Here is a 26,478-nt window from a genome sequence, read left to right as displayed (position 1 = left end):
CCCTACTTGCAGAGTTCTTGGATTTGAAGATAGCATACATGAGGTGCCCGCCTTCTGTGACTGGAAGACAGAAGGCATCCTCTTCATGGTGACTATAATTTTTAGGCCAGAAATTACTGTGAACTCATTATCTGCCTCTTCCCACACTAATCAAAATCTGCTCGTCCCCTAGGCACCCCCATCTCCGTGAAGGTGAGCAGTGACCAGGCTGCCACGTTCGCCTTTCCCTCCCTCCCGTGCCCCGTAGCAAAGACCGAGCTGTGGACTTGCCTTCTCCTCCCTCCGAGGCCCCGAGGCCTGCCCTAGGCCAGGTGGGGTTCCGAGCAGGGCTTACGGCTGCTGTGACAGTGCGGCCTGCCAGCAACGCGTGACCAGGCCCTGCAAGCGCCCGGGGCCGGGCTGCGCTTATGTCAGGGGGCTAGGAGCCCTGACGCGGGAAGGGCCTCCAAGCCTCCTGCCATACAGATGCTCCCTGTCACTTGCTATTTGTCCTCAGTTTAGTATCAGGAAAACCTATTGATTCCAAGGGCTGTACTCATCAACATACTACCAGGTATCCTGGTGGCCCTGGCAAGGGAGCGTGAGCACCAGCTGACCATCACCTCTGGACCATCACCAGCTCCTGGTGTTCCTGTGGCCACCTGGCACCAGTAAAGCGCTGGGCTTCTGTGATCTGAAACCACCTGGGTGACTTTCTTTTTTTTTTTATGAGACCTCTAATTTGATCTCAATTTCAAAATTGCGGAACGAAGAATGGGTTCTCCCAGGGGGTGTTGTGATTTTGCCCGTGCAGCCAGGATCGGGTTTTTCCAGAGAGGGCCCTCGGGCACCAGCAGAGCAGCAATGGCAGGGACTGGCCATCTGTTCCCGGCCACCCCGGCCTCAGGTCTGTGCCTTTCCAGGCCGAGCTCCGGTCACTGGTGGGTTGAGAGGAGCTGCTCTGCGTGAGCCTGGCGGCCTGCCAGATGTGCCAGTTCAGCTCAGCCCGAGCATCGCTGCCCTGTCACATGTCTATCCCAACTTCCCATTTGTGCTTTTAATCTTCAGCTGCTCCATCTGCTCATTTAGGTCTCTCGCTCCCCCTCGAGCCACAGGTCCACCCCCGCACACGCAGTCTGCCCGTCTCTGCTGCAGAGAAATGAGTTTCCACATAAAAATGGGGTTAGTTCACACGCAGTGGGGACTTAGGCCAGAGCAAAGGCATGCAAGATAGTGAGAAATACTGAAACGCGTGCTGGGGACAAAGGTTTCCAGAATGTTCATGCTGCAAATAACCCAGGGACCATCTAGTCCAGTATCTGCTTTATTGGAATCCATCTGATGTCACTAGCTAAATACAAGGCACGCTCAAAAGTGTCCAGCCCACGCCCCCATCATTTACAAACAAGGAGATCAAGACTCCTCAAAAGGCCGAGGTGTCTTCCCTGCACGAGAACCTCTGAGCCAAGGGTGCAGGGGCTCACAGGAGGCACAGCGGCTGGAGCGCCAGTTTTGGGTCTGGATGCCTGGGCTCAGGGCCCAGCTCCACATGTTAGAACTTCCATGTGTTGCTGGGCCCTGCAGTCACTCTGTCCATAGATGGTAGGGATGGGTTTGAGGGTAAGGATTGAATGAAATATTTCTGGAAGGCTCTCAGCACCGAGCTGAGCACAAAGCAAGCCCGTAGGAAGTAGTAGCCACCGTTGTGGTCATGATTCTGAGTCAGCTGCTTCCACAGGCACCCCCTGATGGCCTGGCCATCATGTGTGCTCTCTTCCAGAGTTCTTAAATATGAGGATCCCATCAGGGTCAGAGGGCTTCATATGTGACTCTGCCCAAAGACAGTGGAGAGAGAACAGAAGTGTTACCTGGGATGTAGACTGGCCCACAGAAGTGGAGGCTGGTGAGGATGGCGGGTGGGAATCTGAGTGGGCCGGGGAGGCGGCAGGGGCGGGCCTGGGGGATGGAGATGAGCATGCGATGGGGACTCTGCACTGCATCCTCAGTTTTGGGGTGCAGGGGGAAGGGGATCAGAAAAAGCCAGGTGTGCTGTGGTATCTCCTTGCTGAGTCCCTTGTCCCCACTCTGTCTTCTGCCCCTCTGCACACTGCAGCCCAAATAATCCTCTCAAACACCACTTTGTTGTGATGTACCTCCCGGTCACCTGCACACAACTACCCACAGGATCAAGGGCAAACCCCCTGCTGGTGTGTGGGGCATGTGTGTCAGGGAGTGTGCATATGGGTGTGGAGATGGTAAGAACATAGCACTTTTTTACTTTTTGGAAGTTTTGCTGATAAAGCACTCTTAATATTTTACTTGAACTACTGTAAGATTTATATGTACTCTGTACAGTGCCTATAAGTAAGAGCTATGATTCATAGGTTTTAGGCATAATTTAAAATAAGCATATCTATTATTACCTCCCCAAAGTTATTTTCTTCCTATAAATAGTATTGGTAAAACCACACACGGCCCATTCACACTCACAGTGATCTCACTGTGCCTTAAAAATTGGCCTGGTGGGCACCTGGGTGGCTCAGGGGTTAAGCATTTGCCTTTGGCTCAGGTCATGATCCTGGGGTCCTGGGATCAAATCCAGCATCAGGCTCCCTGCAAGGAGCCTGCTTCTCCCTCTGCCTATGTCTCTGCCTCTCTCGGTGTCTCTCATGAATAAATAAATAAAATCTTAAAAAACAAACAAACAAAAACGACCTGGTTGTAGGGTCATACTCTGTCTTGAGCTCAGCTAGCTGATCTTGTGGCTTGCAGTGGGGCTCAGCACCTCACGAAGCCTGAGCCACAATTGCTGAATGGTGGCTCCCCACCAAGTACTCTGTTCCCTCGGGCCAGTTCCCCAGTATTTGTCTGCATATATTCTGTTCATTCCCATCTTCTCGATTCTGCACCCTACCCCACTTAAAACACCTTTCTTTCCTGCTCTTCAAATCCTACCATCCTCGAAGCCCTGTCATCATACAAATGGCAGGTACTTTTTATTAAGTACTCACTAGGTTTCAGATGCTGCCTAAAGAGGTGAGTGCTCATACGATTCCCTCTTTACTGATGAGAACTCTTAAGGATCAAGGGGCTGGCCCAAGATTGCAGGGGTCCCTCTAGGCACACAACCACCCTACTGGGCACAGCCCACACTGCCCGCCTTTCTCCCAGTCTGGCACAGCTGTGCTGCACTTTTTTTTTTTTTTTTTTTTAATGTATTTACTTGACAGAGAGTGAAAGAGAGAGAGGACGGAGAGGGAGAGGGAGAAGCAGTCTCCTTGCTGAGGAGGGAGCCTGACGTGGGACTCTATCCCAGGACTCCAGGATCAGGACCTGAGCCAAAGGCAGATGCTCAACCACTGAGCCACCCAAGTGCCCCTGTGTTGCACTTTTAAACACCCTATTCTTATAGAATTATTTTCTGTGTCTTCATGGGTTTTTTTTCTTCTACTGCTAGAATTTAAATTCTAGTTGGAAGACCGGGAAGATGTCTGCTGTGAGAAGTTTTGTGGACAAGCAAAAGAGCATTAGGTGTGTACAGAAGGTGTTTAGTAACCTCACTCTAAAGAAGGCACACCCTTGCGTTTTTGCTTGGCCCTGTCCTCAAGGGCACATGAGTGAGTCACCATGGCGACAGGGACTTCCCTTGGGTCATGGGATTCCCTTGTGGGGCTCCCAAGCTCCTCAGAGAACTGGCCAGGACCACAACTGTCCCTAATAGCAGCCCTAGGACATGGAACACAATGGTCCCCTCTACACTTTCTCTGAGCAAATCTAGGCCAAGAGCCTCACTCGAGGCCCCACCCAGACAGTCCTGGGGTTTCCAGCAGCACCCTCAGCCTGCAGTCTGCCCCTGCCCATGATGACAGCCACCCACAGGGAAGGACTTCTAGCTCCCTCAAAAGGGCTTTCTGCATCTCATCTCTTCTCCTCTCCTCTTCTCAACTTCTTGACTTTCTGGCCCAATCTGCAGCTCACAGAGGTGGCCTGTCCTCCCTGGCTCCCTGAGGGTGAAGGGGAAAGCAAAAGCCTAACTCCTTTAAGGTTTTATCTGAAAGCCCCGCTAATCCATCAGCGGCCAGTTAGGTAACAGCTTAAATCTGCCCCCTGCAAAGGATTACTGTCGCAGCCGATCTGGCGCCACACACTCCCGTGGGCGTGGGACGGTGGGTGGTGGAAGCCAGGGCGCCTTCCCTGTGACAGGCTTGCGTTTCCAGAGCCTGCTACTCCCCCCCCCCAGACGATAGGGAGTCCGGAACCCATCGTTCCTTGAAGGGGCTCCTCAGCCAAGGTCATTTAGACGGCAGCTTGATCCCGAAGAGCTCCTCATTCATTCAACAAATATTTATCAAGCACCTGCTATGTGCCGAGCACTGTGCTAGATAATATAAAACACCTTTGAGTGAACAAGATAATATCCCCTCACCATTTCTATTATAATTATAGCAGAGCAGCAGTGGGCTGAAAAAAAAAAATCAGATACAGCAGAAACCTCCTCTTGGCCCTAATGTGGTCTTGGCCTCTGATCCATGCACCTGCCATCAGGAATTAGAGAAACATCCGCTGAGGGCAGAGGTTCTCCAAACCCCAGCCCTTGGATTACAGGGATTATCGCTCTAAAGTCAGGGTATGGCGGGATGCCTGATGTCCTTCAAGCAAAGGGAAGCACTTAGAAATCTCCAGGCTTCTGTGGGTCTGCGATCAGTACTACAGCAGTTTATAAGGGAGGGATCACATCTGATGAAGCAGACCCTCTCCTACGTGGTCTGTATTTCTGGGTCTCTTTCTACCTGACTCAGCTGTGACTTTTCCCCCCAAAGGTAGTTTGGAAATATTTCAGGAGAAATTTAGTGTACCCTGTTGACCCATTCAGCAGAAGGGGATGACCCCCTTTCCTAACCCCGGCCCTGTACCCCGAGCACCAATCAATAATGTCTGACAACTAAAGTGAAACCTGTTCTCATCTTTCCCCTACATGTTTGCTCGGGATATCCTTGTCCCTTAAAGAGCTATCAGTCTGGGGTCCTGCTTGGGCCACACAGCAGAGGCTCTGGATCATTAAAAAAAAGCAATAAAGGAATATGTGCCTTTATTTTTCCAGCTTCTCAGAACTAGTAGAATTATGTGAAATTAGGGTCAGGAATTGGAGTAGAAATAGCATTTTTGAAATAAGGATTTCTAAGTAGCTGGGCTATGTGCTGCTGTAACCACAGTCACTGAGAAAAGAAAAATCACTATCTGCAGGGGTGGCAGGGAAATGTTTCTTGTTCAGCAGTAGGAGGCTAGGAAAGGGTGACCCCAAGAGTTGAGAGCCCTGACATCATTGTTTGAGCACCCAGATCCTGTTGTGCCCAAGGCTACCAGTGACTTCCCAATTATGAGACAATAAATCCCACTTTTGTTACTGCCGGTTTGTGTTGTCACTGTTGTCAGAAGAGCCCTTACCTGTCCCCTAGTCCCTTTTATCCTGCCTAACTTCTACTTACCCTGAAAATACTAGTTGGAATGTTTAGTAGTCCTGCCCTATTTCTCCTAGCTCCTTTCTTTCCACAATTTAATATAGAGACGTATCATACTAGCATGCCTTATCATTTACTTATAAGGACATACTGCTTACTGCTTGCACTCCATCTCTCTTCCTGCTAAAATGTGAAGTCCATGGTTTTATTTATTCTGATCACTAATGTGACCAAGGACCTAGGAAAGTGCTAACACATAACAAGTGCTCAATAAATACTTGTGTGAATGATAACATTTAGCAGGGAAAGACAGTAGGGGACTTGAACCAGGACCAGTGTGGGGTGAAGTCTGGTTATTCTCACCCAGCGGTGGTAATGGTTTGGGTAAAAATACTACAGCAAGTGACAGTTTTCATTTGTTTAGTGCCCAGTATGTGCCAGGCACTGGGATAAGTGCGGGGCACACACAGAAGACAGACACAGACACAGTTTCTCCTCTCAGGGAGGTCTGCTCAAGAGAATGGGGGTGGACATACGAAATCAAGTACCATTGGGCCTGGCCTGTAATACAGAGCTAGGGGCTTTTAGCCCAGCAAGAGCCACAGAGGTCAGAGACCCCTCCCTGGAAGGAGTGCTATTCGAGCTGCCCCTTCCTAATTTGGAAGGAGGACATAGTGAGGATGGGCAGGGGTTGAGTGGGGAGAGGGCAGAAATGAAGGATACTTAGACTACACCAAAGGCTGGGCAGGAAAATGTGCACTGATTTCCCTCCTTTGCTTGTCCAGGCCGCCCTGAAGATGGCTGCACTAGTCCCATATCTATAGTCTCTGCTTCCAGACCACATTCTTCCTTGTGAGGCCAGGTAGTGAGGGGTCTTTTACTCTTGTGTTTCAAGGCATAAAAGACTCAGCCTGCTTTGGCCACCTGCTCCCACATCATCATCATTCAGAGTCACCACCTGGAAATACCCATAGGCTGTGGTCTGAACTAATCCTTGTTTCTATGAAAAGCCAGCACTGGTGCTTCACCCCATCACCACTGGGTGCCTGGGAAGAAGGCATACTCCATTCCAAGTTACTCCTGACTGAATGCTCCCAGGACCACCCATCACTCCTCTTCTGGGACACGCCTGAGTAACTGTTCCAGGAGAGAAAGGATAGCTCAGGGCTGGATGAAAGCCAAAGGGCTCCCCTTTCTCAGCCTGAGACCCCATCTGTGACACCCTACGTGCCAAGTTTCCATACTCACATGCAAATGTACCAACAGGTATAGTCCCCTCTTCCTGGTGGAAAAGTCTTTCCGTAGTCCTAGGGACACATTGCTTTCTTTCCAGCCAAAAAAGCAGAGACAAAGATTCATTTCCACTGTGACTAAATAATCCATAAATTACTCTAGAAGCGGAAATTGATTGAGGTAATACAGACCTTTTTATAGGCACAGCTTCCAAAGATATCTTTTAGCCTCGGGCAGAGTCCTGACAGCGTGGTATTGTCAAAGCTCTGTCTTCAGTACCAGCCCACCCATCCTTACGCTTGCCTGAGGGGTTGATGGAGAATGAGAGTGTCAGGGAACACCCACTGATGATTTACGCTCCAGGGGGTCTCCATCCCTCAAACCTGGCCTCAGGGCCCCTGACCCCAGCACAGCATCTGGATGAGCCTCAAGTCTGAGGGTCCGTGTTTTTATTTTTATCAAAGCTCTTAAGGCCGTCTTAACAGTGTTAAAAGCATTTACCTTGGCAAGGAACAAGCCAGATTCAAGTCCTGGGGCATCTAATTACCAACTGCATGACCATTAGGCAAGTAACTTAGCTCCTCTAAGCCTGTAAAAATGGGAGTAATAATATTACTTACCTCAGGGGATTGATTAAATGAGATAATGTAGGTTGATCACTGTGGATGGAGTGGGCACAAAGTGAAGACTCAGTAAACGACAAGTCTTATTGCTTTGGTCCCTCAAGCCTCACCATCTTTTTCTTCTCTTTCATTAGAAAAGCCTTTTGCTAAAAAAAGAAAAAAGAAAAAAAAAAAAAAGAAAAGAAAAGCCTTTTGCTAGGGGAAAAAAAAACCTATTTATAAAGACATTCACAAAGCACAGTAAATGATCCTAAGGAGTCTGATGGGACGAGGACAGCAGTGATGGGAATCTGAGGGGTTCTCACCAGGGAAAAGGAGTCCTTGGGCAGTCAGGATGCTTAATTCCAGAAGTTTAACTGCCTATAGCTCTCAGCAGCCTGGCTATGGCCTGTGGGCAGATGTGAAAATGGTAAGTGACTGAGGAACTCACTGGAACTAGAGAAGCCCCTAAAGAGAGGCGGGACGAACTGCCACAAATCAGCCTCTGCCCTTCAAGTTTCACCTTTCCATCCAACCATCAAACCATCCATCCACCCACCCATCCATCCATCCATCCCCCAGCTATTACACGAGCTCTTGACTACATGCCCAGTGCTGAGGAGAGAGCAGTGAAAAAGACAGACCACAATTCCTGTCCAGAAGCTCAATTCAGTTAGTCTATTTGAGTTGGGATGTTTTTATTTTTACTTTAAAATTGTGTTCTTCCTCTTACACTGCTGGTGGGAATGTGAACTGGCACCTCCACTCTAGAAAACAGTATGGAGTTTCCTCAAAAAGCTAAAAATAGAGCTATCCTCTGATCCAGCAATTGCACTACTAGGTATTTACCCAAAGATACAAACATAGTGATCATAGGGGGCACCTGCACCCCAGTGCTTATAGCAACAATGTCCACAATAGCCAAACTATGGAAAGAGCCCAGATGTCCACCAACAGATGAATGGATAAAGAAGATGTAATATACTCAGTGGAATATTACCCAGCCATCAAAAAGAATGGAAGCTTGCCATTTGTAAGATGTTGGTGTCACTTTAAAAAAGTTTTAGCCGATCTCATAGGACTGCGGTTAATATCTTATTGTGGTTTCAACTGGCATTTCCCTAATGCTAACATCTTTTCATGTACTTACTTGCCACTCATGTATCCTCTTCATGAAATGTCTGTTCATGTCTTTCCTCCATTTTTAATTGTAAAGCTTGTTATTTTACTACTGTTGAGTTTGGAGGGTTCTTTACGTATTCTAAAAAACTACTACTTTGTCAAATGTCTGGTTTATAAATATTCTCTCCATCCATACCCTGACTTTTCACCCTCTTTACAGCATCTTTCATACAGTGAAAGGTTTTAACTTTGAAAAAACTCCAATTTATTCACATTTCCTTCATGGATTATGCTTGAAAAAACTCCAATTTTTTCACATTTCCTTCATGGATTATGCTTTTGGTGTTTAGCCAATGAACTTTCTGCCTAGCCCTAGGTCCAGATTTCACCTATTTTTTTTTTCTGAAGGAGTTATGGTTTTACATTTTATATGAAAGGAAGTCCACAATTCATTTTTGTGTTAATTTTTGGATCATGTGTTTGGTTTGGGTTGGATCTTTAGGAGTTTTCTTTGTTTTTTTTTGTTTGCCTACAGGTGTTCATTTAGGTGTGTGGGGTTTTTTAAAGATTTTATTTACTTATTTGAGAGAGAGAGCGCATAAGCAGGTGGAGGGGCAGAGAGAGAAGTAGATTTCCCACTGAGCACACAGCCCCACACCGGGCTCAATCCCAGGACCCCAGGATCATGACTGGAGCCAAAGGCAGATGCTTAACCGACTTACCCACCCAGGTGTATTTTTAGCTGTATTTTTAAAGATTAATCTTTACAGCAACCTTTTGAAGTGGGTATTATATTATCATCCCATTTTATCATCCCATTTTAGATGGAGAACCCCACAGAGATTTGGTAATGTTGAAGAGGCTCATAAGTGGTGAGGGAAAAGCCAGGGTTTGAAGGCAGGTCTCACTGATTCATAGGCTCTTGCATTGAACCCCTGCTCCTACTGCTGCATTCTATCCCATCCTCTCGGGGACAGCCTTGCTTCCTGGGCAAATGTTCCAGTTCCCTGAATACATTCCTTCATTTTGATTGACCTGGCCCTCACTTCAGCACACAGGGTAGTAGAGTTTGCAGCCTGCCAGAACTTGTCCAGGTGGCCTGGGACATGTTTGCAGGGTGGAGAACAGCAACAGACTGGGAACTTCCCTGTATGCAAAGAGCTTGCCCTTCCAGTTGGGGAAAGGCTCGTGCTAGTTTTCAGCATCATCCAGAGTGTTGCAGAACTGTTCAATCAGCTTACCGGTCTGGGGGTGGCAGGCGGAATATTTTAGGCTCCCCAAACACACACACACACACACACACACACACACACACACACACTCACACACACTTCATATAATAATTCCAAGTCCAGAATATAAAATCAATGTGCAGAAATCCAAGTCCAGAAAATTTCCATCCCCCATCTGCCAAAATAAAATCCAGTTAATAGAAGTCAACAGAATGACTTGGCGTCTGGAGGCAAGGTTCCTATGGCCAGAACATGCTTCTCGCCCCCTCCGGTGGGGCAGTGTCATGGTCAGGATAGACCTGCCTCATTCATTGTCCTTCACGAGTAGGAGCTGGCAGCTGAAGGCGGACCTTTCCTCTCCAGCTCTCTCCTCTCCACCCACTGGCTGCAGATGTCCCAGCCAGGCCGGCCCAGGACCTTCTGCGCTCAGACCCCCAGAAGGCAATCAGCAGCTTCTAGGTCTACTTGCTCCTTCCCAGATCCCTGAGTATCAGCCCACTTGATGAGAGACCTAGGAGCTCCTTGCTTCTCTGCCCCTACACTCAGAACTTTTCCAATGACTGCTAAGCTTTGGTCCTGGCCTACAAGGATGAGATAAATGTAGCGGCCCAAGCCAGTCTAATGACTCTAGTTGCTATGAGTATGTGCATGTATTTATTTTGCCAGATTCTTCAGAAGTCTCAGGAGTGCTTGAACCCACTGCTTGGCTGTTTCAACAAGTAGGTCAGCAGTAACACAGCCTGGTCCTGCATGTCCCTCTACTTCCACCCCTGGAAAGAAACTCACAGAGGTGTTTTATTTGGGATCCTGACAGCCTGCCTTGAGCCCTGGGTATCTCCCCCAGAGGGGCAATGCTTCAACATTCCCGTGATGGTCTCTGTGTATGGCCAATAGCAGCTTCTGGCTTCTTGCTCTCACGGAGCCAAGGGGAATTTCCTCAACTGATTTAGGCCATTTGACCCTGGTCATTCCTCCAGTGGCCTCAGCAAATGGTGCTGAAGGGCAGAAATCTGGGCCTGAGGCAAACTTTCTCAAGACCAGCAGGCTGTTTTCCTTCCCAGTCTCCATTCTCATCCACCCAATGGATCTCCTGACCCCCCTGACCATAAGGTCCTCCGTCATCCTCCAGGCTTCCCTGTGGGAGGATCTGAGACTTGTCAGGGGCAAGCAGAGCTGCCCAGGGGACAATGAGTTTTGTCATGCCCTGCCCTGCTCCGGCCAAAGCAAGTCATGAGTCTCCCTGTGACAACGTCTTTGAGGTCCATGTCCGACTCAAGGTGCAGTTTCCATCATATCTATACTCTTCCAGGGATCACGATTCTATTCTCCTATTTGCCCCTATATTCTTAAAAGGCTACCACCCTGCTCCCCCTGTGCCAATGCTTTTCCATAGGCACCTAACAGACCTGGCTCTGAATCTCAATTGGCTCTTACTAGCTAGGTGGCTGCTGACTACTTGCTGTCTTAAGGGTAGTCCCCTCATCTATAAACGAGATGTTTTTCTCATAACATTGTTGTGGGTTCAGACAAGATTGTGTCTGTAAATATGGATAGTAGGCAAAGTTGATAGTGATCCTGGAACAAAGTTAATGCTCAGTAGTGGCTGTCCTTGGTCCATTTGACTGTTGTCCCTGGGCTCACCTCCAGTTGTTACCCTGCTTGCCAGAACTTATCCTGGGGTTCGCACAGAAACAGCTATGGAAAGAATGAGTTCTCTAGCTTCCACCTGTGGTCTCTACTCACCCGTCACACCCCCACTATTTCCTGGGAGCCTCACAATGGGCATGGCGAGAGGCTCTATAGGTTTGGGCCCGAGGTAAGGCATTTCCTCCAGAGGTGGGATGGTCACTCCAGCCCATCAGCAGCAGATGAGAAGTGACCTACCCTGCCCTGTCCTGTGACAGCTCCTCCAGCAGCACCTGCCCTGGAATGTCCCTGGGGAGACCTGCCTCTTCAAGCACTTATAGTTTTCCCTGCTCTATGGGCCTCTCCAGGGAGGGGGCAACTCCATGGACAGAGGACCCGGGGGAACCACCAGGCTCAGCCTTGGAAAGCCTTCCTGTCTTGTATCCCTAGACACGGTGCAAGGTAACTTTGCCTACAGGGAAAACTTCCCATCTGTTCTGCCTCTGCAGGTGCCTCTTCTCCCCTCTCTGCAAGTTTCTGCACTGAGCCCTTGGGCCAGATTCCTCCACAGCCCCGACACTGCCCCGTACTGGTCTCATCTCAGGGACAAGGCCATGGTCATGCTCCCGCTATTCCCTAAGCCTCATCCCTCATCCCTGTCCAACAAGCCACCCCAGTAACTGGGCCAAGGAGTCTACCTTCCCCATGGTCAACCCCAAATCAGGTTCCAGTTCCTCTGAAGGTGGGACAGAGAGTGATGCCAGGAAGGGGAGCTCCCTGCAGATAGGCACCCGACCTCTCACTCTACTCTCCTGCTGACCTTCAGCACACCAAGACTGGTTGACAAAGAGACAAAACAAAAATCCCAACAATAAAGGCAATGTAAAGCCCATCAAGCCAAGAGATTCAGACCAGAAAATCCCCATTGCAACTTTTAAAGTCCATTCTTGCCGCGGAGGGGGTGGGTTCCAGGTCCCCACACCCATCAGCAAAGACCCCTCGCACAGTCCTCAACCCCTCACAGACTCTTGGTACATGTGAGTGAGAATAAATGAATCGACTTCCGCTTAGGGCCGGGTGGAAATCCAGTGGAAATCTCTGGCTTCCCCGTTTAGGACACCTCCCTGTCCAGGCACCTCCCCTAGCCCGGAGGGTGACAGCCGGGGTGCAGGAGGAAGGCTGACGCTGAGGAAGGGTGCGGGGTGGGGAGGGGCTCTGAGTCACCTGGACCCCTGGGGACGTACCCTCTGCCCGGGCCAGGCCCCATGGCTGCCTGGGGCCCCAGGGTGCGGGTTAGGGTGTCCCCGCCCTCGCAGGGCAGGCTCGGCCCCTCCCGCATGGAAGGTGGGAGGGCCTGCGCCTCCCCATCCCCTTCCCGTCCCGTCCCCACGGGGCCGCGGAGCAGGAAGGCAGGCAGCGGCTCCGAGCCCTCCCCCGGCCTGGGCCGCAGCCCCGCAGGGAGTCCGGGTCCCCAGGGCGCCGACCCCATGGCCGCGGGCCTGGAGCAGCGCCTGGGCAGCCCCGCCGTCTTCACCCGCGACGACTTCGACGGCCACTGGCACCGGTTGGCCAGCGGCGGCTTCGGCCAGGTGTTCCAGGTGCGACACAGGCTCTGGGGGACCGAGTACGCCGTCAAGTGCTGTCCCTGCGGCCAGCGGGAGGCCACCAGGTACCTGCGGGTGCCCCGGCCCTTGGTGGGGGGGGATCTGGGGGGGGCTTGGGGCTGAGACTCCTCGAGTCTCTAAACTCCGCGGGGGGCCTGAGCAGCCTGCGGCCAGGTGGCCAGGTCAGCTGGTCTCCCTACCTGACGGCCCTTCCCATCTGTGGAATCCGCCGAGGGCAGAGGGGAGCGGGACTGACCTCCAAAGACGCCTTTGTTCCCTCTGGCCTCCCAAACTGGTTGGCCTCCCTCCCTGCTGGGTGTCAGGGCGGGGTGACAGCTGGAGGTGGCCCTCCTCCAGGCCTGGATCCGCCCCTCAGTTCTCAGGGCAGGCAGGGCTGGGCTTGCCCTCGGCCCAGCGATGCTCAGGGACCTGCCGAGAAGCACACTGGCTCTCCCTTCCCGCGGCCCTGGCTGTGGCCCCTGCCCAGCGGGTGTGGCCTGGGGCAGGGCCCCGGGTCCGAGACTGCCAGCCTGCTGGCCTGAGAGCCTGTATGGCCGCTCGCCTCTCACACCGGGCCTGCTGGCAAGTCAAGCTGGGAATGCCTGTCTCTGTCCTTGCTTATTTCTGGCTCCTTCCCCACTCATCATGTGCACTGTGGCCCCTCCTGGGAAGCCCTCCTTTTTCTTCTTGCTTCTTCTTTCTCGAAGCTTCCACCCATCTCTGCCTTCCCATTGAGAGGAGCTCCAGTCTCCTTCCCATTGGGTCTGCTTGAAGTGGCTGCATAGTGGCCCCCCAGTACATCCATAAAGGAGACACTTAGGACATGAAGTCTGAGTGTGAGGATTGTGTCATCCTCCCAAAGCTTCTGGGCCATCAATTAGAAGGCCTGGCAAAGGGGCATCTCCTGGTGGCATTTTATGCAGATGTTGTGTTCTCTGGTCACCATGCAAGACCCCAAGACACAGCCTGAGGTCCCACACACTTGAAACAGCCTCCTAGAAAAAATGAGTGGGAAATATCAGAAAGGGAGACAGAACATGAGAGACTCTTAACTCTGGGAAATGAACTAGGGGTGGTGGAAGGGGAGGTGGGCGGGGGGTGGGGGTGACTGGGTGACGGGCACTGAGGGGGGCACTTGATGGGATGAGCACTGGGTGTTATTCTATATGTTGGCAAATTGAACACCAATAAAAAATAAATTTATTAAAAAAAAGAAAAGAAACAGCCTCCTCTCTAATTCCTGGGCCACCCACCTGCCTCAAGATGTGAGCAAAGTGAGACAACCCACAACTTGACCCTCTTCCTCCTTCCACACCCTCATGCTGGCTTTGCAGTGCAGTCAGATTTTTCTAGGGTTTGTCCACATGGCTTAGACTTTGACGTGAAGGTCGAAAAGAAACAAATGGCATTGGTGAGACTGCATTGTTAGGCATTGACAACTACTTTCCCTTCCTGAGTTCTGGGAACTCTCTGACGGAAATGGGTCACGGGATTTAATGATAATTAATGCCTGCTGAGTGTGGAGTACTACTCTAGGAGCTTTGTGTGTATTCACTAGATACTCTTTGCACGTCCTCATTCATTCCTTCACTTGATGAATGCTTATTGTTCTTCTACTAAGTGGCAGGCACTATGCTAGACCCTGAGATATATTGATGAGTGCAACAGGTATGGCCCTGCTCTTGGAGCTTCCAGCCTGGGGGGACAGAGACACTTATCAGATAACTCCATGTATAGATGTAAATGCACTGCTGTGAGAAGAGCAACAAGGAGATTTATGGTTCTGTGAGAGCTTATTAATAGAGTTTCACTGGGATCAGGAAAGGCTTCCTTGAGGAGATTGAATGGGAGAGTAAAGGATGAGTGTGAGCATAGTCATTGAAGAATGGAAAGTTTTCCAGGAAGAGGTAGCAGGAAGTTCAAAGGGCCTGTGTTAGAAGGGGCATAGTAAGGGGTGGGGGGTGGCGAAAAACTGTTGTGGCTGGAGTTGAGAGAAGGAGCAGCAGAAAGCCACTAAAGGGTTTGCAACCAGACTGGGGGTGTATGATGAAAAGGAATTGATCGAATTTGCTGGATGGAGGAGGGATTGGAAAGGTAGAGTGGGTGCTGGTCCAGTTAGGGGTTGTCATGTTTAGGCAAAAGGTGATCGAAGTCCAGGCTGGCATGGGATGCTAGAGGAAAAGGAATGGATTATGCAGCATTTAGGAGGTAAACATCGCTTGACTTGATGCTGGGTTGTCTATGGGGGAGGGGGGCAGGGTGAGGAAGAGCAGTATCAAGTTTAAACTTGACTGTTGGTGCCTTGGGTGGCTCAAGGGTTGAGCATCTGCCTTTGGCTCAGGTTGTGATCCCGGAGTCCTGGGATTGAGTCCCACATGGGGCTCCCCGCAGGGAACCTGCTTCTCCCTCTGCCTGTGTCTCTGCCTCTGTGTCTCTCATGAATAAATAAAATCTTGAAAAAAAAAAAAGGGTTAACCTGATGTCTGGCTTGCCGTGAGGAACAAAGGCTCCACTAGGATGTCTGTTCCATGAGAGCCGAGTCTGTGTCTGCTCACTGCTCTGTCCCCAGGGCCCAGCACATCGTTGGTGTCTGTTGAATGACACTGTTGACAATTAACAAAGAGAATGTGAAAGGAGGCATAGGTTTGGAGAAGAAACTCGTGAGATCAGTTTTGTACTGGTTGGGTTTAAGGTGCCCTTTAAACAGCCAAAAAGAATTGTCAAGTAGGTTTCAGGTGAAGGTCTGAGTTAACCATTGTGAAAATTTGTGAGTGTATTATTGTAGGTGGTAACTGGAGCTAGGGCATGGATGACATGCGTTCCCTCTAGGTAGTAAGTAAGCCAAAGTCCTGACCTCGTGGAGTTTATAGTCTAAGGATGGAAGATAGAAAAATAAGTAAGTTATACATAGATAAATAATTTTTATCTGTAGCACTTGCAACCACCTGACATTTTATTGGTTAAGATACCTAAAGAGAGTTGAATTGAGCTCCACAACTCGCAGGCTCCCTGCTCAGCGGGGAGTCTTCTCCCTCTGCCTCCTTTCCCCCTGCTCATGCTCTATCTCTGCCTCTCTCTCTCTTTCTCAAATAAAGAAATAAAATCTTTTTTAAAAATATGTCAAGAGAGTTGAATAATTGGATCTTCCAAGAAAACATTTGATCTGGAAATATTAATTTGTCGGCTGTTTGTGTATGGGAATGGAAGGACAAGGACTGCCAGAGTTGGGGTAGGGTTGCTATTTAATATAGGCGGAAATCCTTACTAATTAGTACCATTGAGTAGAGGATTTGAAGCAAAGGAGTAGCAAGCTTTGTGGCTCTCTTAGAGGCAGAGGGAACAGCAAGTGCAAAGGTCCCGATGTGGGAACATGCTTGACATGGTGGAGGACCGGCAAGAGGCCCTTATGGCAGGAACAGAGTTGGGGAGGGTCAGCAAGCTATGCCGGGGAAAGATCATGCGGAGCTTTGTAGACCAGTGTGAGAAGTTTGGCTTTTACTCTGAATGAGAAGAAAGCCAGCAGAGGGTCTTTAGCAGAGTGGTGACATACTTTGCCTGACATTTTACAAGTATCACTTTGGCCCCTAGGTTGAGGATGGATGGCAGAGGGGAAGAGAGAAGCAGGGAGGCTAATTAGGAGGCTGGGGTGGAGATGGCGCTGGGTAGAGGTGGTGAGAAGTGGTCAGATTGTTGCTCTATTTTGAGGGTAGAGCTGACAGGATGTGCTGAGGGACTGGTCTCAGGAAGGAGATGATGAGGAGCCAAGGAGCACGTCGGATCTTTGAGGACTGGGAGGATGGAGGCCCCATTCACCGAGAGGGAGGGGCAGGTGGCAAGAGGAGAACCAGGAGCTCTGCTTCAGACACGCTTCGTGCAGGACCTCAGCAGATACTGAGGTCGTAAGAGACAGTGCAGAGTGAGACGGGAAGGGCCAGCCTGGGACTGGGCCTGGGCGCTGAGTACAGGACAGGAGGAGAGGGAGGGGTCCTAGAGAATCCTGGCACCTGGCCCAGGGAAGTGAATACTTTAAGGAAAAAAGAGTGCAAGACCTGGCTGGTAAACCAAGACTTGGGAAGTTTGCACGGGCTGTAGCACTGCGGGGGTCTTTGCACACCTTAGGAACAGCTGGTCGGAGAAGCATGGAGACCAGACACCTGATGATGGGGGCTGGTGGGGGGTGGGCATCGGGCACAGTCTGGGTGTCCCCAGGGCAATTATACGAGCTGCTGTCGTTCCCATTTTACAGTTAAGAAACTGAGGCCCAGAGAGCTTCCTTGGCCAGAGTCATGCAGAGAATAAGTGGTAAAACTGCTATTTGAAATCAGGGCAGATCCCTGGCTTTTCCCCTCTCCAAGACAGGGAATCTCAGTTCCTGGGAACTCAAAAGGACCAGAGGAGACAGATGAAGTACCACAGAGGTGAAAGGGAGGTCCCTGGAACAATGCAGAGGCCAGAGGGGGAGGCTGGGGGGTGGGGGGACGGGAAGCCACCCTGTCCAGATGTGAGGGTGAGCAGGTGGGGTTTTTCTGGAGGTCAGCCGTCTCTGGCTGGCTTCCCAGGGCCGCCCTGCACGCACACTCCCAGCAGCCTCCAACCAACCGCAGAGCCCACACAGCTTTGCAAATGCTGTGCTTTTAAAAATGTCATTTCTCCCTAATCCTCATCCCCACAATCCCCAAACAATCTCAACGACTTGATTTGCATATCTACCTTTCAGGGGGCACACACAGTGAAAGGAGGGAGCCAGTCGGCAAAGGCTTCTTTCCTAAGGCCTTCCCTTAAATCTTGACTTCTGTTTGGTTTGACAAAGACGCATTGTGCTCTGCATGGCAATGTGCGCCGTGGGGGACCCAGGGTGAATAATCCAGTTCATCCCCAACACGCAGCCTTGCAGACCTGGCTTCAGGGCAGAGGAGCAGTGTGAGGAAGCGCGGAGCCACAGTAGCTGGCAAAGCTGACCACACAGCAGCCCATACTGCCTGATGGAGGGGGGAGGCTGGAGAGGGGAGGGAGAGGGGGAGTGAAGGGAGAGAGCAAGGGAGAGAGATACCTGGCACATGTAAATGTAAAAGAATATACTAAAATATTAACAGGGATCCCTGGGTGGCGCAGCGGTTTGGCACCTGCCTTTGGCCCAGGGCGCGATCCTGGAGACCTGGGATCAAATCCCGCATCGGGCTCCCTGCATGGAGCCTGCTTCTCCCTCTGCCTGTGTCTCTGCCTCTCTCTCTCTCTCTCTGTGTGTGTGACTATACTATCATAAATAAGTTTAAAAAAAATAAAAAATAAAAATAAAATAAAATATTAACAGAGGCCAACTCTGGAAGGTTGGATTACTGATGGTCTAATTTTCCTCTTCAGAGCTCTCTGTAGTCCCTTGATTTTCTACAAGGATGTGTATTACTTTCATCACCAAATGGCAATAGATGGGATCTTAAAACAGAAGCATGAGGCGTGATGTAGGTCCTCCAGGGGTCTGCGATCTGGCGGGGGACAAGTGGCAGGGTAAACAGGAGGCCTTTTGTGGCCGCTTCTGTAGAATGGACTCGCTCCTGGGCTTGCATGCTCCTCCCCTTCCTGTCGTGTGGGAACCCCACTCTGCATCTTGTGGGGCCTCCTGCTAGGACTCTCCTTCCTCCTGTAAGCTCCCCACCCCCCCCCACCCCCCCACCCCCGGGGCCTCTCTGGATCTCCAGCACTTGGCTCCAGCCTTGCCTGTTGCTCTACCGACCGCTCTTGGAATTAACGGGCCCTCTCCCTCCATCCCTGACCCCCGCGTCTCCACAGTTCCGATGTGGATTGCCTCATTGAAGAAGCCGCCAAAATGGAGAAGATCAAATTTCAGCACATCGTGTCCATCTACGGGGTGTGCAGGCAGCCCCTGGGCATTGTGATGGAGTTCATGACCAACGGCTCCCTGGAGAAGATGCTGCCCACGCACAGCCTCTCCTGGCAGCTCAAGTTCCGCATCATCCACGAGACCAGCCTGGCCATGAACTTTCTCCACAGCATTAAGCCACCTCTGCTCCACCTGGACCTCAAGCCAAGCAACATCCTCCTGGACAACAACATGCATGTCAAGGTAAAGGTCCCCGTCGAGCTCCCTGCCCTCTTTCCACTCCAGAGTCTCCTGCAGGTGAGCCTCCTGACTGGCCTGCTGGGAGTTTTAAGTAGCTCCCTTCGTAGACAAATACTGAAGGCAGAATCACACCTAAAACAAAGACTGATGAGGGGGATGGCTCAGCGGTTTAGTGCCTGCCTTTGGCCCAGGGCGTGATCCTGGAGTCCCGGGATCGAGTCCCACATCCGGCTCCCTGCATGGAACCTGCTTCTCCCTCTGCCTGTGTCTCTGCCTCTCTCTCTCTCTCTCTCTCTCTCTGTCTCTCATGAATAAATAAATACAATCTTTAAGAATAAAAAAACAACAAAAACTGATGAGCAGTGGAGTTCGGTGCATGAGTTTGGGTGTCAGGATGTCTGGAATAACCCTCTTTGGGCCTCAGTCTTCTGTTTCTACTGCGTGTAAAATATTCCCTATCCCTCCCCTTGTTTGCTTTGGGTGAGAATGTGTGTAAATGAGATGATTCCTAGGAAAGGTTATGACGGGCTTCAGTTCTGAAAAATGTGCCACAGGACCTTTGCACATTCTGTGCCTACTGCCAGGAACAGTGCTCCCCTACTCCCTTCTTTATTTTGCAAGTAGTGCTCATCTTTCAGCTTTCTGCTTAAACATTACTCCCTCGGGGAGGTTTTCCCTGGTCTACCCCGATAGGCCCCACTGTATATCCTCATGGTACCTCTGTCTCGTTGTATCGCTAACCCCCACTGTAAGTCTATAGACATTTGTCTGGGATCGAGTCCCGCATGGGGCTCCCCATGGGGAGCCTGCTTCTCCCTCTGCCTATGTCTCTGACTCTCTCTGTGTGACTCACAAATGAATTAAATAAATAAATAAATAAATAAATAAATAAATAAATAAATAAAATCTTAAAAAAAGAAAAAAGCACCACAAGTTAAAAGTTCCTATTATTTCCAGTATACAGATGAGGACATTGAGGGTCTGAGGAGACCAGTAACCAGGTCGCATGTGGCAGAGATGGCAGGGGGGTGCCGGGTTGTCACCCACTACACCCTCCTGGAAGGGGTAGGCTACAGGAAGGTGAGAGTGAAGGCAGATTCTGGAGGCAAGACTATTGCGACTTCCTCCCAGATTTCAGACTTCGGCCTGTCCAAGTGGATGGAACAGTCAACCGGGATGCAGTGTATCCAGAGGTCAGCTCTGCGGGGCACCCTCAGCTACATCCCCCCTGAGATGTTCTTGGAAAGTAACAAACCCCCAGGGCGCAAGTACGATGTGTACAGGTGAGAGGTGGCTGGACTCTGTGCCACATTGCCGGGGCCGGGGGCGAGCTGGTTATCACCACCCTGCCTGACCCCTGCTCCCCCACCCAGTCCCAAGGACACGGCGACAGGGAAGAGGAGGGGTGGAGGGGCACTCTGGTTGGAGAGGCTTTGCCTGGGAGGGTTCGGTCCATGGGGCTCCCGGCTGACCTCGGGGATCTGAGAAGGTGACTGACTCGGGGCATCTGTCCTGTCTTGCAGCTTTGCGATCATCATCTGGGAGCTCCTCACTCAGAAGAAACCATATTCAGGTAGCAGGCGGGGATGGCAGCATGGGGTGGGGTCCTGGAGGGTGCTGTTCGAGGCTGGGGGCTTGTGGGGGCAGGAGAAGTGGCAGCTTTGGGTTGGGGAGCCACGGGAAGGATGCCCCTCCCCCCTTCCTCCCTGCCCTACTTTCTGGAGCTCACCTAACAGTACAGCACATGTCAGCCCAGACCACGCTTCTGCCTCTAATGCCTTTGCTTCCAAAGTATTCTTTCCTGCCTCTCCTGCCCTCACCCCTGCCACCTAGATGCCAGGTACCTAGTGTGCCAGGAAATCTGGATGAGCTCAAGGAATCCAAAGTCAAAGCCTGAAACTAGGCCTTTGGGCAGCACAGGGCTGCAGTGTGGGGTCACGTGGAGGTGGCTGCGGCTGGACCACAGACCCAGCGGCTCACACTGGACCCTCAACTCACACCTGCAACCTAGCTGTTCATTCACCATGCATTGATGTTGCCCCTGCTGTGTGCACCCCGGTGGGGATCCTCGGAGCCCCCCACAGCCTGGCCCAGCCCCTCTGGCTCAGCCTCTCGGCGTGCACACAGCCTGAACCTCCCCTCACAGGCTTCAACATGGTGACTATTGTTGTCCGAGTGGCCGCAGGTATGCGGCCCTCCCTGCAGCCTGTCTCCGATGAGTGGCCAGGCGAGGCCCAGCAGATGGTGAACCTGATGAGGCGCTGTTGGGATCAGGACCCCAAGAAGAGGCCCTGCTTTCCAGGTTCTCCTCGGGTCTGACCTGCCCAAGGGACTGGGCAGCTGGGCGGGGCTGGAGGGCGTAGGAGCCAGGCTGAGGTTAGAGAGGGCTGGAGAGGAGGCGCCTGGAGCCTGGGCCCCTCTGGAGGGCTCTGCGCGGGGCACTGGGGCACAGCCTGCCTCATAGTGCCGAGAAGAGGGCAGCTGATGACTGTGGTGGGCCCCGTCTGTCTGGGTTACCATGCACCCCGTGGGATGTAGAATAGAAAACCCGTACTGGGTGGGTCTGGGCCTGGCTCTCCTGCTTCTGAGTTCCCCGTTAGCTTGGGTCCTTGCAGGGCCACTGCAGCATTTGTAAAATGTTCCCAGACCATGAGATCACGGGCATGGATGGACCTCGAGGGTGCCCACCTCTGTAGCGACTTTGGAAACGCACACATGTGTAATCGTGAGCATTAGTCCTGCCCCCTCACTGATGGAAAAAGACAACCCTCTGAGGGTCAGTGACCTGCTAACTGTGGTCCCACTGAGCTGTGGCGGGGACCCAGCTTTCCTGCCTCCTGGTGCGCATGTACAGTGTATGTGAGCACGGGAATGGATTTGGGGGATGCGGGGAGATGGGGAATGTTAGGATTATCTAAAATGGGGAAGGGACTGGTGGCCAGCCTGTTGCTTCTTTTTCTGTCTCTCCTTCATGGGGCAGACATCACTGTTGAGACAGACATGCTACTGTCCCTGCTCCAGAGTCCTGTGGCAGACCCAGAGAGTGAGGCTCTGGCCAGGAAGGTGTCCTGCAAGCTGTCTCTGCCCCGGCCAGGGGAGGTGAGTGTGTGTGTGGTGGTGGGGTGCTCGGGGGGTCTCCGGGGATCCCCAGGGATGCCTGCATGGGTGTGTCCTTCACAAGGTCCCCAACTAAGGCAGCAGCTGGGGGCTGAGAGCCAGCCCACACTGCGGGCCACACCAGGCAGCCCACCTGGGACAGCTTCTCCTAATTTGCACAGTGGTGGCTGTGACTCAGAGCCCCTGAGAAGGACACACCATTGCTTGCATATGTGGGATTAATCAGAGGCCTGCCTGCGGGCTTTCAGGCCACAGCATCAGCGTCATCATGGTGACGTGATAGTCCCTAACGTGGGAACCAGCCGTGGGCTGGCAGGGGGCTCCTGGCCCAACCACAGAGCCGGCCACCCTGCACTCCATGTGGCCCAAGGGGAAGTCGAGGCCCTGGACCACCTCTTTCTGGCAGGGTCTCCCCTGCTCAGGACTTTGCTGCAGATGCAGCTGTTGGCAGGAATGACCCGGGAGGGGCTTCCTAGCACCCACGTGGGACATGAGTCCGGACAGGTGCTGGAGAGCGCTGGAGAGAGGGCAGGAGTGCGGGAGGGTACAGAGCAGAAGGGCCCGCTGGTCAATCCCCCTTGTCTTCTGATCCCCTCCTGCTCAGGTCAGTGAAGAGGTCAGCCCACAGCTAACAGACAGTGGTGAGTCTGCCGCAGCTGGAACCACAGAACTCACAGCCGAGGGGAAAGTGGAATCAAACCACACCCTTCCCACCTACCCCCGCCCCCACCCCGCCCCCTCCTCCCCACTCCGACCCTCTGCCCAGCTTGTCCCAGATCAGAAGTTGGTGTGTCCCTTTCCTGGCACCAGCTCTAGGTTCCAGAAATGCACATGCCCTCAGGGGTCAGGTTTGTGTTCTCAGGAGGCCAGACTCCTCCTTTCCTGACCCCGGAGGTGGAGCCTTGGCTTGCAACCCTGGCTGCACATTAGAATTACCTGGGGGGGTGAAAGCTGTCCGGGTGCCTGGCCCACCTGGACTGATGAAATCAGAATCTCGGGGGGTGGGGGATGGGGGGGCTGTTGGTCTGGGCAGGGATTTCTGTTGTTGCTGCTTGTTTGTTTTGGAAATTGTTGCTTTTAATCATAATAGAGCAGAAGGAAGCCTTAGTGGCTTCAGGAGGAGTTCACACCATAGAGCCTACTTTCTGCTGGCATTGACTTACTTTGTGCCAAGCGCGCCCCTGAAAGCTCTTGCCTGCCCAGGTTGTCCTCACAACGGTAACATGAGGTGGGCATTGTTTGCGGCCCACGTATGGATCAGGCTCTGGAGGCTCAAGGATGCAGGGAATTGGCAAAAGTCAGGTGGTGCTAAGGGTGGAGCCAGGGTTCACTCACAGGCCTCTTTCTGCCCCGTCCTGACAGGAAGGGCTGCCAGGGTCTGTTCTCTAGGACAAGGGGGGCTGTGCAGAGATCTGTGACAGCAGGAAAGGCTGCCCGCCCTCCCACAGTCCCTGGGCCCCGATGGCACTTCCAGGAGGCAGGGGGCTGGACGAGATGACCTCTGGACGGGTCAGAGGTCCTTTTTTCAACCTGCATCTTCCTCCCAGCAGACTTGGGAGACTACCTGAAGCGGGTCCTGCAGCTCTCGGACACTGGGGACCCAGTCTCAAGCGATGAGGGGCTGCGCATCTACGAGAACAAAGTCACCCCCCTCCACCTCCTGGTGGTGCAGGGCAGCGTGGAGCAGGTGAGGCTGCTGCTGGCCCACGGGGTCCACGTGGACTGCCGGACAGCCTGCGGCTACACGCCCCTCCTCATCGCCACCCAGGACCAGCAGCCCGACCTCTGCGCCCTGCTCCTGGAGCGTGGGGCGGACGCCAACCTGGCAGATGAAGAGGGCTGGGCGCCGCTGCACTTTGCGGCCCAGAACGGAGACGACCGTACTGCCCGCCTGCTCCTGGACCACGGCGCCCACGTAGATGCCCAGGAGCACGAGGGGTGGACCCCGCTCCACCTGGCCGCACAGAACAACTTCGAGAATGTGGCACGGCTTCTGGTCTCCCGCCAAGCTGACCCCAACGTGCGCGAGGCAGAGGGCAAGACCCCCCTCCACGTGGCCGCCTACTTTGGCCACATCAGCCTGGTCAAGCTGCTGACAGGCCAGGGCGCTGAGCTGGATGCCCAGCAGAGAAACCTGAGGACACCACTGCACCTGGCAGTGGAGCGAGGCAAAGTGAGGGCCATCCAACACCTGTTGAAGAGTGGGGCGGCTCCCGATGTCCTAGACCAGAGTGGCTACAGCCCACTGCACCTGGCAGCTGCCAGGGGCAAGTATCTTATCTGCAAGATGCTGCTCAGGTATGGGGCCAGCCTCGAGCTGCCGACCCAGCAGGGCTGGACACCCCTACATCTAGCAGCCTACAAGGGCCACTTGGAGATCATCCACCTGCTGGCTGAGAGCCACGCAGACCTGGGGGCTCCTGGAGGCATGAAGTGGACACCCCTGCACCTGGCTGCCCGCCACGGGGAGGAGGTGGTGGTGTTAGCACTGCTGCAGTGTGGAGCTGACCCCAGTGCCGCCGAGCAGTCCGGCTGGACACCCCTCCATCTGGCTGTCCAGAGGGGCGCCTTCCTGAGCGTCATCAACCTCCTGGAGCACCGTGCAGACGTCCATGCCCGTAACAAGGTGGGCTGGACGCCGGCCCACCTGGCCGCCCTCAAGGGCGACGTGTCCATCCTCAAAGTGCTGATCGAAGCCGGTGCCCAGCTGGACATCCGGGATGGGGTGGGCTGCACACCCCTGCAGCTAGCCCTCCAGAACCAGAAGCAGAACATGATCGCCTTCCTAGAGGGCAAGGGGCCCCCACTGGCCACCCTGGGTGGCGCTGAGCCTGCAGCCCAGACCGAAGTTTAAGCAACCAGGGGCCTTCTCACCGGTGAGGAAGAGGGGTTGGTGGAGGTGAAGCTGGGTTCTGGCAAGGCCCCTTCCCCCGTAATTGCCACCTGCCCCTGAGCTCACAGAGACCCTTGCATCCCGGGAGCCTTCCCTGAAGGTGAAGGGAGGCACAGAGAAGGGAAATGCTCCCTCCCTGTGTGACCTGTGTGACCTGGCCCTGATCCCCAGCAAGACAGGACAGCCAGGCACGTGCTTCTTTTCAAAAGGGGCAGGAGCTAAAAGTTGGGAGGAAATTTCCACCCACTCTTTGAAGCCCTGTCTGGTCCCCAGTTGCCACATGGACCGCACTGTCCCAGTGGACCTGGCTCCAGCGCCTGGCTCTCCCATGTGGTTTCGGGGTGAAGGACCAGTGTGCTCCAGGTGCCCATGCATGATCCTCTGTGGACACTCCGCCCTGGCCTCCCCTGCCTCCCCTTCACCGTGTCTAGTTATATGGCCGAGTTTCAAACCCTGATGTCAATAAAACTGTGGACCCGAGTCTCCCCTTTGGAGATGGGCTGACCTGAGGGGCCAGTCGTGTTAGTATGGGATGTGGTGTGTGTGAGTTTGTCCAGCAGGAGGAGGCCGGGGCCAGGGGTGAGGAGTCAGACCGGGATGTGATGCTGAGGGCTGGCTCATTGGGGCTCAGTGTGGAGCTCGCAGGGCAGGGACTTCCTTCCCAGCAGCAGCAGCTCAGAGCTCTCTCCTGGGCCCACACCCTGGCCACCTGTCTGCTGGCCTGTCCTGTCCTACAGGTTGTGGGGCAGGTCGGGGCAGGGCTGGGGCTGCTCACACTAACCTCGTGCGACAGGGCCCAGGCTCTGCCGGGAATGGTCCACCTCAGAGGGGAAGGGGTCGGGGGTTCGAGTGGGGCCTCATGGGCGCCCTAAAGTCCCATCCTGCCCCTCTCCGCCTCTGCACACTGCTGGGGAGGTCCCTCCAGCCATAATCATATTTATGACTCTGTAATAGTCAGAGGAAAGGAATATCTGCCCCAACTAGCAGCCAGCTCGATCCCCAGCCACTTGGCAGGCCCACGTCTGTGCGGCCCCGCTGGGCTGGGTGCGGGACCCCAGTCAGTGCGGGGTGAGGCAGAGCAGAGGGAACCTCTAACCCCACGCGCACGCTGCAGTGTGGCAGCTCCCATCCTGTGGTCGCTGGGCTGTGGCGTCCACCTCCTGGGCCCTGGGCGCTTCGCCCGTCACACCACAGCCTGTGGCCACCACGGAGAGCCCTGGGGGTAGCCCTGAGCTGGGATGTGCCCCAGCACTGAGGCTGTACACGAAGCCTGCCCATCAGAGCCTCCTGGGTGAGCTGTAGGGGGAGAAGGGCTTTTTAGACACTGACCCTACCCTTGACCAGTTAAACCAGGATTGCCCTGGTTATGCTGGAGAGCAGCCAGGCCTGAGAACAACCACCAGGGGGTGCCTCATAGTCTCTCCCTGTGTCCCTCCTTAGCCCCGGGTGACAGGCTTTTCCTCTCTAGGTTGGATGAGTGGGAGCCCCTGGGGGCTGGATGAGTGGGTGCTCCTGGGGGGTGGATGAGTGGG

The 26,478-nt window shown here is 53.2% G+C and overlaps 1 protein-coding gene and 1 long non-coding RNA gene across 4 annotated transcripts; one reads left to right on the top strand and one right to left on the bottom strand.

Annotated features, from left to right (window-relative positions):
• Positions 1-1,299: 1,299 nt before the first annotated feature.
• Positions 1,300-13,164, bottom strand: LOC112671322 (uncharacterized). Of its 2 annotated transcripts, none has more exons than XR_004816260.2 (6): positions 13,058-13,164; positions 7,600-7,682; positions 7,292-7,440; positions 6,863-6,974; positions 6,687-6,763; positions 1,300-1,810 (listed from the first exon to the last, which is right to left on the bottom strand). It is a non-coding gene; the product is annotated as an uncharacterized LOC112671322 (long non-coding RNA). The 2 variants fall into 2 exon arrangements; XR_004816261.2 differs by lacking the exon at positions 1,300-1,810 and adding an exon at positions 3,343-4,357.
• Positions 12,437-25,474, top strand: ANKK1 (ankyrin repeat and kinase domain containing 1). 2 transcript variants are annotated; one of them, XM_025465490.3, is made up of 8 exons: positions 12,437-12,922; positions 18,645-18,939; positions 20,068-20,219; positions 20,460-20,509; positions 21,083-21,238; positions 21,917-22,035; positions 22,658-22,694; positions 23,604-25,474. In XM_025465490.3, exons 1-8 carry the CDS (start codon positions 12,519-12,521, stop codon positions 24,905-24,907), a joined length of 2,517 nt encoding a protein of 838 aa, XP_025321275.3. In that variant the 5' UTR covers positions 12,437-12,518; the 3' UTR covers positions 24,908-25,474. The 2 variants fall into 2 exon arrangements, with proteins under 2 accessions (XP_025321275.3, XP_035572923.2); XM_035717030.2 differs by having other exon boundaries at positions 23,601-25,474.
• Positions 25,475-26,478: the final 1,004 nt, after the last annotated feature.

The sequence above is a fragment of the Canis lupus genome, chromosome 5 (assembly GCF_003254725.2).
Source record: "Canis lupus dingo isolate Sandy chromosome 5, ASM325472v2, whole genome shotgun sequence".
NCBI lineage: Eukaryota > Metazoa > Chordata > Mammalia > Carnivora > Canidae > Canis > Canis lupus.
The sequence above is the reverse complement of the archived record's forward strand: the minus strand, read 5'-3'. Positions and strand labels throughout refer to the sequence as shown.